At 35.7% G+C, this 14147-nt stretch overlaps 1 protein-coding gene across 1 annotated transcript in view; it reads right to left on the bottom strand.

Moving 5' to 3' along the window:
- MEOX2 (mesenchyme homeobox 2) overlaps positions 1 to 14147 on the bottom strand; it is a 52355-nt gene that overhangs the window by 10908 nt on the left and 27300 nt on the right. The window contains exon 2 of the mRNA XM_038127995.1: positions 2787 to 2959. Coding sequence (XP_037983923.1) covers positions 2787 to 2959 — 173 coding nt within the window. The remainder of the gene's footprint in view (positions 1 to 2786; positions 2960 to 14147) is intronic.

Genomic DNA, 14147 nt, shown 5'->3' on the forward strand with positions numbered 1-14147 from the left:
CATTTCAAACAAAGGAACTACTACTATTTTCAAACAAAGGAACTATCAGCTATTGCATTTTCTGCAATGTAGCTTTGGGGAAAAATAGTAAAGAAAAACGGTTCTGCAAACAGCAATTTTCTAAAAACACTACCTCATGGAGGGGGGGGGGCATGGCAGATAATTCCATCAACATATTTTAGGTAATTTTTTTGCACCTGTTTAAGGTAGGTATCCAATATGATCTCCTCTGTAGGGACAGCTGGTTTAAAAAAAGTAATAATGCTAGTAAGAATGAAAATAAGTGCTGTTATCTCACTCAAGGGTAATGATTCATTTTGGTAATGATGGAAAGACAGGTCCTGAGGAGACTTCCCTCTCTTAACTGGAGAGAAAAGTAGTATTAATGTCAGACCACGCACACCCTGAAGTACATTTTTAAGTCACTGGAGGAATACTGATACAAAACAAGTATGCAAGAAGAGCCAAGTCTTTTGATTTATGGCATTCAGCTTCTGAAGTCTGCCATATACCATGGAAACCCATACCCAGATCCATGCTATTTACACCATTTTTCTATCAAAGCAATATATTTGGTTTAAAAGAGACATTTTTACTTTACAGAATTACTTGTCTTAGTATGATTCAGAAACTGAAAAATATGTCCAGAATTTCCCCTCAGTGTTCACTTTTTGATTAACAATAGTTTCTATGCTTTTGTTGTTGTTGTTGTTGTTGTTGTGGTTTTGTTTATTCTTCTCCTTTCTCAGACCATTTTACTGTGGGAAGATACAGTACAGAACTGGATTCCATCAAACAAAAAATATCGATGCTTTCCTTTTCTAAGGTGGTGTTAAACAGGAAGGAAGGAAGGAAGGAAGGAAGGAAGGAAGGAAGGAAGGAAGGAAGGAAGGAAGGAAGGGTGTTATCTCTAGGAGCTCAGTTGTCATTCTGTGATAATCTGGGGAAGCAGAGAAGGATTAGATTACACAATTAAATAGACTAAGGGCAATGCTATAGAAATGATCACCATAATCCACAGAATGCTTAAAACTGATGCTTTGTGACAACTGGAGAACAGAAAGTACTGCCATGACTTAAATTAATTCTCTGTACTTATGTAGCTGGACTGTATTTTCTCCTCCAGAAAAAATATTCAATATTTATCTGTCCCTTTTCAGTATGCTAAATGCTTTTAGATTAACTATTCCCCTCAGGATAATTAACTGTTTCTTCATTTAGTTGTACTACTCAACATGATCTTTGAAGAAAAGAATAGAGAATTTATTAGGGAGAACACTTAAATTCTAGGCCAAATTCACCATTATTAAATATAGGGATATATCCAGCTGACTGATTCCTGTCAAATTTGCCATCAGATATTTTTTAAAATTTATTTATCATTGTTCAGTTTCACGCCGACTCTACCTTTGTCACCAAGACAAGAATTCATTCCTTCTCCCCTTAGCTGTCAAAATCAGATGTGAATCTTAATAGCACAGGCAATGGAAATGAAAAAAGACAAAATTTTATCCACTGCTTGTTACAAAATAATGTGCTTCACAAATGTAATTACCGTATTTAAGTAACTGAAAATTACCCAGTGAAACCTGGCACTGTGATCAAATCAAACAAGAAATTGCTGTTTTTCTTGAAAAGTTCGAAGGCACAGCCATTCTCTAGAAGCTCTCAAAGGAAAAAGCTATTGCATTTGCTTTTGTGAGTAAAATTATGTTCATTTCTTTTTAGAAAAGGCTGGATTTTTGCTGGATTTGATATATGTACCTATGGCAGGTGTTAATGAAACCCAAGAAAATTGCAAATCTCCTTCTATGTAGACTTCACAAATCGTATGCTACTTTGATACCTACTTTTGACTATATCATCATTTTACTGATTGCATCTAAAGTAATCCCTCAATCTCATATTGATTCATGAAAAAAGAAGGACTATCTATCAGTGGTCAAAAAGCTTTCCATTTTAATATTAAAACTGTAGGAAATATTTAATCAGATTTTGAGGCCAGTTATTCTAAACTTCTTTACTAAAACACATTTTCAAAATGTGTACATTGATGTAATTATTATTTGAAATGTGACTTCACTACCTATTTAGTATATAGAGATGAGATCCTGAAACACTTTAATACATGTGTAACATGGATATTTCCATTAGAAATCAATGTGACAACATGCATGATGAAACTTAAGCACATGCAGAAGTGTTTCCTGGACCAGGGTTTGGTGAGCAGGAAACCAGTAACAGTGATAAGAAATTCCATCATCTCCTCTGCTTTCACAGAGCAGGGTAAGATAAAGGGGTTTAAAATGCCTGTATCCCAGTTTTGCTGGCGTTCCCATTTTTGCTGCCATCTGGAAACAGGATGTTCAAAAACTCTGCATTAATGGCCAGTGCATGTACTTAATAGACGGAACCAAGTTGCTCGTATTTGTTGCATGCAGGCAAACCAGCTACTTGTGCGTACAGTGTTTGGGACCTACCCCCTCTTCAATGACATCAGTGTGGACAGATTAGAAAAGACATGCACCCCTCTAACAGATCTATTACTCATGCTTTTATCTTCCATCTCTGCCTAAGAGATTAAATTAATCTGTAAGTGGTACATGTAAAAGTATAAATTACTTTCATAGCAGAGAGTTAATAAATGCGTATAATTTTGCTAAAAACATTCAATCTGATGTATCAACATAAATATTAGCATTATAAACAGAGCTTTACTGTGAGGAGCTACTAATCACTGGTACGTATTGGGCAAGCATTTAAAGTCCATTATTTTTCATCAGTACCTGTCTTTCAGTGAGGTCAAGATTTACTGCTATCTCATATCTTCTCAGCCTGGTCAAATAATTATGATGAGCAAATTCTGCTTCTAGCTCTCTGATTTGCTCCTTGGTGAAAGCTGTCCTTTCCTTCCTGGGTTTACTGTTGACCTCTGTCTTGTAGTTTCCCTCTTGGGAATCTGAAAAAAAAGGCAAAAATGGATGTAATGATAAGTGCACAGCTAAATAGAAAACAAGCCCAAAGACAAAAACAAGCTAAAGTTACATTTTTCAAACTTTCTTCTCTCTGAAACACACCCTTGTTTTCATTCCTATGGATCCTTCACATTACTTCAGGAAAGCAGAAGTAATTCTGGCAGACTTGAGCCGCTGTTTCCATTGACACACACCAAACTTTAGCTTAAAACCTTGTAGTGTTTTAATTTCTAACAATTCTTTGAAGAATTTCTGCAAAGCTTCAATTCCTTCCCACTGTTGGAAACTCTCCGTGCATCTTACCAGTACAGGATATGTATCATTTGATTACTATATAATGAGTAATACTTCAAGAATCTCTCTCCCCTATCATTTCACTATCACCTTAAGCCAAAGCTTTTTTTTTGTCTGTTTTACAGCAGACACTTTAAGGTTTAGTGCAGTTGCACTTTCAGGGAGAGCTAAGAGACAAAGCATAGGAAACTGAACACATGTCAAAAGAAAGTTGGTCCTATCCCATGTCCCATGGGATCTCCTACTCATGCTATGGTGCAGGTAGGAGCTTTCTGGCACAGCTGGTATCAGTATAGGAAATTTGCTACCACTAATGCCCATCACCTAAGGGATAATTTGGCCACAATAAGAGGAGCTTTGCTGAAAGTTTCATTACCATCCTCATAATTCCTTTTACTCCCACAAACAGGTATATTTGGTCCTGACCCAAACTACTGAACTCAGTAACTCAGTGACAGTCATTCTATTGCTGTCAGTGAAGTCAGCTTAAATAAATGAATGTTCAAACCATAAGGAAAAAAAAAAAAAAAGAGAGAGTGGAAAGAAAAAAAGAAGGAAAGAAGAAAAAAAAAAGAAAAAAAAGACCAGACATTTGTAAGTTTGGGTATGATACAACACCTATAAATCCAAAATTAGCAGGAGATCAGTACAAGCATCATTAGTCAAATTCTGGCCCCACGAACCATCTTAAAAATGTCACAGATTAATTCACACTTCAGCTGCTGATTTAAATAGAAACGTGCATCAACATCCAAATGAACTGGCTCGCAAAAAAAATCACTCCCTGGAACTCTGTGTCAGATGAATCATCAGCACTCCTGAGCCTGTCCAACTGGCCAATGAGTCTGGTTTCAAATCTACATTCTATAAAGGTATAAGAATGTTTTCACTTTTTGTCAGTCACTCTGTTACTTGGAAGGGAACTTTGGTGTTTTTGGTTGGTTTTTTTTATATGAGAACTGTTGATTCTTGACTCAGTGCTATAGTCAATAATTTTAAATATTCTAAAGCTAATGGCTGCATAGCACCAAACCTCTACTTTTGCTGACATGACACACACAACTTTGCTTCAAATGTGAAGTGTAGTGCTGGCTGTATGACTGAGGGTATCCACTAAAGCTGTTGAGTGTATCTGGGAGTTGTTCAGCCACAAGCGGAGTAGGGATTTCCTAGGGTAGGACATTAGATGGCAGGCCCATTGACAATAGTATAGGACCAAGGTCTATTTCCAAACTCAATGTAGAAAACTTGATATTTCAAAACCACTTTACACCTAGAAAATCACATTTCTTCCTTTATACTACTAGGCAAACTAGAGTCACTGTAATTTCTCTCCACATTTTTCTGTTTCAGGAACATGCGCATTGGTTTTTAATCCTTTACATTTCTCTGTCTGCCATCCCATTATAAGGTCCAAATACTAGTAGATCACCTGAATTTAAATACTTAAACCCCTATATCCCCATTCCAATGAATCACTGAAGAGACATACCTGAATCATTATTCTTACCATTTTGGCTAACCATTCTTACACTGACAGATGTGTTTCATACAGGTTTGAAAGCAGATGGGTGTGCATAGTCATTATGTGCTGCATGATAGAAAGGAATTTTATGCAAGCAATATCTAAAGTCCTCTTATAACTGCCCTGGTCATCCTGTGCCTGTGTGAGGCCATAAGCCACGAAGTCTTCCCATGTCAGTACTTGCTGTAAGAAAGATCCATGGTTTACTGCTTTCCAGACTAGAGGCTGTGTCCTTAAATAAAAGTAATGTACCTACATATGACACTGATACCATATCAAAAATTAAATACTAGAAATGAAGACATAAGTCTGGATACACAACAGAAAGAGAGGTCAAGGCTATAAAACATCAGTAGCTACTTTTATTGTGAACATTTGATGGGAAAAACTTAAGGAGTACCCATCCAAACGACTCACAGGAAGATACTGATCTCTGTAAGTGACTGAGACTTGTAACATGAGCAATTTTTGCAAGTAGATGGTTCCATGAGGAAAATGGCTTTGCTGTACAGCAGCAAATGGTTTTTCATAACATTCAGAGCCAATGATTCTTGGGATACTGGAAAGGGAAGGGGAAGAATACTGGGATAAGGAAAGGGGAATATAACTGCATTAGTAGCATACGTCCATCATCTTTGCCAACAAAGAGGATTCAGAACTGCTATCAATGTTAGCCCACACAGATCCTGTGCAAATAAAAGCATTCTTGGACTATTGGTTATTTAGACATTTCTTCCATTGCTGGATACTACCTTTAATTCAGTGCTGGATTCTAAATGCCTGACAGCCATAGTTTTGTCAGCAGTAAGATTCTGCTAGCAGACTGACACAGTGGAAGAGTTGCAGGGTTTTATTTGTTTTTGAGACTATCATTGATTGGATTTGTAACAGTTGAAATACACTAAAAACCACGTGGTATATTCAAATCCTGCTGAAAGCAGAAGTTGGAGAGGTACCCAGAAACCTGGGATAGGTACAGGTACAGGTACAGAGCTAACTCCCTCTCAATACTGAGGTAAGTGCAACAGAGCAACTGGAATCCCAGGAAATCTGTTTCAACAAAAATAAAGCCAGCAAGACAATGGTATTTTGCTTAAGGCATTTGTGATATTGAAAATATATCTAAAAAGAGACTTAAATGGATACTAGTTAGGTGATCATGAGTCTCTTGCTGTCATCTGATCTGCTTACTGCAGTGTTGCTGTCGTTCGTGTATAGGTTGCCTTCTATGTCCTATTGATGTCATACTGCTTAGAATTTTAGTTTTAAAATTTGAGGTTGTTTTAATTTCCAAGGAGAAAGAATCTAGGTTTACTAATTGGTTGTTGTTTTTTAACAGTCCCTATAAAGCCAAGACTGGGAACTCCCATCTCTTTCTGACCTTCAGGACTCCGTTCATATCACCTGACTAGCTTCTCCTTGGTGGAAAATGGGTGGGAGACTTGGAAGAGATTCTTGGCAGAACTCATGTCAGCCTACATCTGTTTTGCAGCTGTTGCAACTAAGGCAAGAAAAAGGTCCCAAGAACCTTAGTTTTCTTCTACTGGCTACATCTTATGCCAAGTGGTAGGTGTAGAGGCAGAGAACAAAGCCTAGGGGGAACTCAGTTAGACTACTTGCCTCTCAAAAGGCACACATAAAGTACATACAGATGGTACTAACCACTTGATGAAAAATACAGTAATCTATATTGTCTGTCTTCCGCCTTCTGCCAGACAAATTCTGGCACACTTTCAGAAGATGTAGCCTACATGCAGGTATTTGTACCTTATCAGTCTCTCTTTTGGAAACCTTTGTTCTTTAGATGTCAAGTAATGTAGGCAGTTAAACACTGCTTTGAGGGATGCAGGTCATGCCTTTTCTTAGAACTGTTTTTATCACTTTTCAAAAACTCCAGGCAGCATCTTTAATATCTCCTGTTAGACAAAAATACTTGTTGGTAACTGATGTTAAGAAGGTACTGTTTGGAAAGACATTCAGAGTTATAAATGGCTGTTCCACAAATCTTTGAAGACTAAGTTTTTGCCAAGTTTAATAACAGTTCAAGATTTATTTTTTAAAAAATCATTCCTAATCACATTATTCCCCACCCTCAAAAGTTACTTCTGCTTTACTTTAAGGAATGGTTTGTTCTTAATCCCAACATTTGTATTATCCCACCAGAGTTCCTATTTCCTTCTCTCTACATCAAGAGCTTAAGCATGCCAAGCAAACACAGGATCAAATTCCTATACAGTGATAATTTTGATGTTTTTATTTCTGATACATGCCTAAGGAAAAAGAAAGACTGATCACAGAACATTGAAAGAGACTGGTGGGGATATCTATGGTACAAAGATCTGCTAGTAACCAGGTAGGATCAGAATCAAAGGTAAAATGTGCAAAAAGCACCTATTTTTTTTTCTTGGATTAGCTCAACAGCTATATATACCTTCATTTCTCAGACAGAAATGAACATTCGGTTAATACCAGTAATGTAAATCCCCAGACAAAAATGTTCAAAACCAAATCAGATTGCTAGTCTTCTACTAGTAGTTACAGAAGGTTTTCAGATCCTGATAGCCACACTGAGAGTGAGTAGTGACAATAACCACTAATGATTTTTGACAAGAAGGCCAGAAGAATTTCCCCTTTATTGCTTAATATTCAGGTTTTCAACTTTCACTAACAGTTTGCAACACTTACCCTAAAAAGCCCCTACCACTAGCAAACAATTTCTAAATTTATTTCACTATTAATTTATAGCGAAGTTGGATAAATTATATGTCCTCAACTGCGTATCTTCCTATAAATGATGATCAAGTGGTCTGGAGAAAAAAACTACTACATAGGTATCTGCTTTGAAATGAAGCAATCCATGCAAAGTATTAAAAGCAAAAATCTTACTACTTCTGAGTATTTTAATGTTTTATGAAAAAATATTTATTTCAAAGATAAATCTTTGACATTTGTTTAAATAACTGGTACATAACAAAACCTTCTAAAAATCAAAAGAACACAATAATGATATGTGATTTGATTCAAAATGTTTGCTTACTTTTCTTTTTTCCTTTGAGATGTGAGCAATATGAACTAAGGGAAAAGTAGCAAGGAGATGGTGCAAAGGTCTCCATATGGTTCCTATTTTTTTGCCAGAAACTACGTGTGAGAGCAAGATTTACCCAGAAAGTCGCCTTCAGACATTTTAGACATTTAGTACAGAATATTATGAAGTTTTTATATGATTTTTTTTGGTCAAAATTTTCAATTCAAATTTGCTCAGAATTAATATGAAAACTTACCCTGTATCCAAAACACTGCTCTTTGCTTTGCAGGTTCGTAAATTAAACCCTTACTCCCTGCTTTTGTGTATAATCTTTGTACAAAAGAAAAAATAAGTCTACGTATCTGTGTTTACTTTGATGCACCTTCTCTTATTTACACCAAATGTTGCAGACTTTATTAATCTATTTTTGTTTCATAATTTTCCTTCTCTTCACAGTCATTTAAATAATATTCCTAAAAGACTTTGCCCAGTGAAAAAGTATACTTCCAAATCACTGAACACCTTCAGTCTGAGTGCCTCTGTTGAGAATGTCATTAAAAGTATTTCTAGAGCTGCTATTCACTAAAGATTGGAACAGACATCATCATCATTTCCATAATTCACAACTCTGCATGTGCAAGTGGGCAAAACTGCACAGTAGCACCAGTACGATGTCAAAACTACATGAATCCTTCTTTTCAGTCTAATGAAAGCAAACTTCTGTTTGCTTATTGAGTTAATGCCTTCTAACAGTCTGTGACAATTAACAATTTAAAACAGCCTCATATCTGCACCCAAAAAAAACACTGACCTGGCACAGCAAAACCTGAGGGTATTCTGAAACACACTATATACTGTCCTAAACCATTACCTACTGGCTGTTGCTGCCAACATTTTGTTATTATTGCCTTCTGAAAGTAAAAGTCTAGGAATTATACTGCAGTATCGGAAACATTGATTCATAACACTGTAGCAGCTAATGCTGCAGGTTCTGGAAGACACCACTGCTTGAAAAGATATTCATATACCTTTTAACTATATAGCATGTACAAGTCACTGCTTCTTCAAACTGTGCAGATATGGAAGAAAACGTGTATTCTCTCATATGAGTGAGAACAGTAGTGATCTAATGAGTAGATCTTCATGTGAGAGACACTAATCTCTGTCCAAAGTCTGTGTATAATCACAGTTTATGATAGGAAAGGAGACACAGGATTTCTCTGAAAATAACTGTACAGGTTGCATTTTAATATGACATTTTATCCACTGGGATTGACAATTCCCATTTGTAGGTGCATTCTGCAGATACATCTCTTACATGCAGCAACAAATAAGGCATGATGGGTTTTTTGCCTTTTTACCAAACAAGTTTTACAACTTGCTTTCATGCAGAGGAGCTTCATTAAATGATGTTGAGACCTGTCAGGACCATCTTCCCAATAATTAGGAATGAATCTTCCAGAGCAAAAGCTAACCGATAAAATTAAACCAAAAGATTTTCCATAAAGGAGCTTCTTAGAACAAAGATCAACAAGTGATGAAAACACTAGTTGAGATAGAAGTTTATAGAATTTCTCTTTCCAACCAATAGGAAGAGAATAAAAGTGAAGAGCAACCAAACCCAATCCAAACACTGAGCATACCTCAGTCATCATTGTTTTCATCATCCTGATGAAAGTTCTTCCCTGGAGAGGAGCTGTATCAGAACTCCAAGGAGGCATCAAAAGACTCCTTTTGGCATTACGTTATTGTATAAAAATCATACTTGGGAAAAATTTACTTGGGAAAATAGATCTTCTCCGCCAAGATGGTATTTGAAAGATAAAAAGGAACTACAAATTATAGGGAACTGGTTGCTTGAGAAGAGAAATGAGTGTAAGACACACAGAATTTACTTGGATAATCCCCTCTCAATAAGTCTTATCACCCTAAAATCATAGGTTGTTTTTACTTTAGCTTTGCAAATCAGAGACCCTTGTCCTGCCAAAAATACTAAGCAGTGTCCTGGGACTCAGGTTAAACAGAAAGCCATATATAACTCACATATATAAAAATAAAAAAAAGGAAACCTTTTTAAAAGAAAAATACTTCAGTGATAAAAAATGGACTATGGCTCATTTAATCCTTTGACCAGTAAACTTTTTGAGAAAATGCTTTCTCTCAAGTACGCGTAGATTTTCCTCTTTAGGCAAAATATAGTGGAGGTTGCCCTAGTTTCTGTGACATAAAATGCTATATATCTAGCTAAAGATGTTGCCAGCAAAAATTGAGATGTGGTTAAGGAATCCAAAAAAATGTTGCAGTGACTTGCTGCTAAGGAAGTCACCAGTAATACACCAAAATATATCAGTATGCTTCCTGCATGTGCTACCTAGAATTTAAGCATCATGAAAATAGATATATTACTTTTTCTCTGCAAAGCCAGACTGCTACTGCTAGTGTGTTAGAATCCAAATCACAGCAGGATGGGAACATATGGCAAGTGATGCATTTTACAAACCTTTTTTCATATAGTAACTTCTTTATATAAATGGCCATTAGTTTTATGTGCTTTCACATTAGCATTATAAGTCCCTTATATTTAAGCAGCAGTACATTCCAATGCAAAACTAGACATGCTTGCTTCCCAAATGGCAGCCAGCACTTGATAATAATTCTGTTGCTTGGAAAGTGCAGACCTTGTGGATACTATTCTTTGAATCAATGAGTAAAACATTTTTAATGTGATTACTTAGTTACTCCATGGAAAGCTGTCAATTATTTAATTTTCTGCTACCACTATAATAAATCTCCATTGTGAAATTGCAAATATACTTCTAATAAACAATTGTGTTTTACCCATAAGCAAATAGGCTTAAATTTTTATTTTACACATAATTTACATTATCCATAGCTTGCAGAAATCAAGGTGTAATTTGATTACAGACTTCACCAAGTGTATAGCCTAGAGTTCCTCCTTCCAAAGTTGGTGTGTTCGAGATAGGCGGTGCCATTGCCTCCACTCCTCCCTCACACACAAGACTTTACATTAGAAAAAATAAACCCCAGAATTTGTAGTAAGTCTTGTAGGTCTTGCAACAGACCTCATCATTGTGCCACAGTATGCACCTTCACTAGAGCAAATGCCCTAGAAAAGAGTGTGCCATCTAGGCCAGTTTCTCAGGATAGGCCAAGTTCTTCCCCAAATTACAGTGAGCAAACTGGAGAAGCTCAGGAATTTCAGTGGAATCTCTTCTCAGCTACAAGGGTACCAGAGCTGGTTTTGCTCCCATTCTAAGTACCAGTTTACTTTGTGTAGGATCATTAGAAATCTTGAGTTAAATAAAAAAGAGTATTTTCTTAGGCGCCTTCATATATATTTTTTCAAAATGTACAGGCAGAACTTACAGTCAAAATTATGCTGACTTCTAAGTTTGCTTTTATAAAAAAAAAGTTTATTGCAATTGCATAACCTCCTGTCTGAACAAAAAAAAAAAATAAATACTTTGCACATAAGCCAAAGAATCTAGGATTTTAGTTTTCCATACTTAGCAATAAAAGTTGAAACACTTTACAGCAGTTTAATACAGTTTCTTGAGGGCTCCATATTGCCTAACTCACTCATCTTTTCAAAGATTCAGGATACAGTTACACAAAGGAAAATATTAATGGTACCAACAATTCCACTTTAACTCTTTCTAAGAATTATTTTGCTGCTACAGGAAACAGGAAGCCATTTCACAGTGGTATTTTTAATGTAATTCTTCCACGTGTGTTACACTAGCTAATTTTTTTTTCCATTCATCACGAAACAGATTTATTTGGGACCCCTTAGTGATGTAGTGAAAATTTTATATATGTTGAACATATGACAGAAAAAAAGCAGTGTCTGGAGCAAATCTAACATCCAATACTTCTGTTTAATCCTATGTTAGTGTGCTCTTTCTCCATTTTTTTTTAAATTCAGTCTGCTTGAAATGTTTTTACTCTTTCTAAAATCTGTCCTTTTTAAACACCCATAACTGGCCTCTAAAGTGTGTGTAGCACCTTGCAGAGCTTCAGGATCACAAATCACCTTCCATTTCACAGTCTTGATGAGTGTCACAACCCCCCCACACAATTCCATGTGGTCATTCTCTGCCTTAGTGGCTGTCCCTAGTGGACATGCCTCAGCTAGTGTGGCGTTACAGCTTTCAGCATGAAGCACAAATGTAATCTCTGTCTGGGTCTCTAAGAAATATAGATTTCTGTGCAAATGTCTTTGCCTGCATATGTTTTAGCGACATGTTTTGTAAATCTTATTATCCCTCAGAAAGCATTAAAATGAAACCAACAGGCCCAGCTGTGCTCATAACCTACCTGAGCAGATATCCAGACTTTTTTTTTCAAAGCAGAAAGACACACACACACACACACACACACACACTCACACACACTCTCCCTCATACCCTGCAGGGTTGCTTTTCTGGGTGTCTTCTATTATTTCATTCACAGTTTACTTTACAGCACTGTGCTGAAGTATAACACTAACTATAAAACTGAAAAAGCAGTGAAAAGTACTTTCTCACATACAATTAAAATTACCTGTCTTTCAGGGAAAGTCAAAATAAAAAGCATTGTAAAATAAAATTTTTCAGATGTTTTACCTACTTATACCATTGGCTTTCAGGCCAACCATGAAAGTTTCATTTTTCACTTAAAACTATTACTGTCTGTTAATACGAGATAGAAACCCTCCTAATGGCTGCTTTGGAAGTTCTGAGTATCAGCTGGTTTTGACTTACTCAAATAGTTCCCCTATTTAGCACCATGACACATTTTCCTTTCTTTTTGTTTTCTCAAATAATTATCGTAAATGGCAGAATCCATTAAAAGCACCCAAAGGATTTGTCATGTTTGATGCTAACAACTTCATTTTCAACCTACAGTACAGGTTAGTTATAGTTAAGGATGGAAAAATGCTCACATAATTAAACTGAAAACTCAAAATACTTCTCTAGATAGTATTTTGGGTGAAGGAAATAAATCTGTAAAAGAAATAAAGTCTAGCTAATAATTCAGGTTTAAATTTTCTTCTAGATATATTTTACTAAATATTTTACAGTCTGGGAGGTCTTTTTGATGATTAATTTTTCTTGACTGCTAACAATCAACTTACATAGTTAAAGCCTGTGATTCATAAATGAAAGCTTTGGCAGAGTACAATTTAAAAAATCCTTCAACTTTCATGTAAGCAAAAAGACACAGTATAATTTTTGGAGGCCTTCCTATATTTTAAGATTAGTGTGCAAGAAAATACCATATATCCAAAAGGGGAAGTTACTTCAAGTATGGGTTCAAGTATGCCTTTTGAAATGGCAAAATTTTAATGCCGTACTTGTACTGTTAATTTTTATATTATATAGTGAAACTATACTTACAGTAACTAAAAATTATAAACCTTCTTTTAATTTTAAAAATGGACTGCTACTTCCAAAATAGTTGATATTCCCTACAAAGTCTTAATTCTTTATTTGGAAAATACAGTAACAAGGGACTGATTGTGCAAACGTGTCAGTGTCTACATAAAGTTCTGGTCTCAAGTGAGCCCACTGAGAAGAAATATGCTAAAAAAAAAAAGAAAAGAAAAGAAAAGAAACCCACACAACCCAAAAGCACCCAATAATTAAACCCCATGTCCACAGTGTTTTAGTCAAATTAAAAAGTAATTTTTTTCTCCAGCTTTATTTCTAACTCCTTGTCAGTAATGCAAAGTCTCTCTGTGATCACTAAACTCATACAAAAGTTAAAACGTCTAAAACTTTTTCTCCAATCAGGGAGACCATTTGGCAAACAAATGTTAAATAATAGAGCCTGTCTCTTCCATCACTCACCTCCCACAGCTTGCTGCCTACAAGCTGGAAAATAAAGGCATTCTTGGTAAAGTACTGTGCTAATGAAATATTCTGACAGTGCATGTCAAAGCCTAGTAAATCCTATATATTTTCTACAATCCTAAACAGTATATGTTTTACTCTTCTTGAAAAAGCTCATTTTAAATACCTGCCTCTACTGAGATAGGAAAATTTAGACATATTCATAAATATTGAACATAAAGTTGGATAGGTATAATGTTTTTTCTTCATCCTAGAAGTTATAACACCAAAAACAAATTAAGAGGTTATTTAATTGTACAATTAAAACATTTCAAATCAGTACTCACATTCTTTAAGGTGATCAATTGTCAACTCCAGCAACAATTGGCAGCTGGAGGTAACAAATTGTCCCTCCTTTTGATTTTGATAAGTATTGAACTACATCTTTCTAGGAAATTAAAACTGGTGAAACGTTTCTTTGCTCTTCTTCCGAC

This window comes from Motacilla alba, chromosome 2, assembly GCF_015832195.1.
Source record: "Motacilla alba alba isolate MOTALB_02 chromosome 2, Motacilla_alba_V1.0_pri, whole genome shotgun sequence".
In the NCBI taxonomy this organism is placed as follows: Eukaryota; Metazoa; Chordata; class Aves; order Passeriformes; family Motacillidae; genus Motacilla; species Motacilla alba.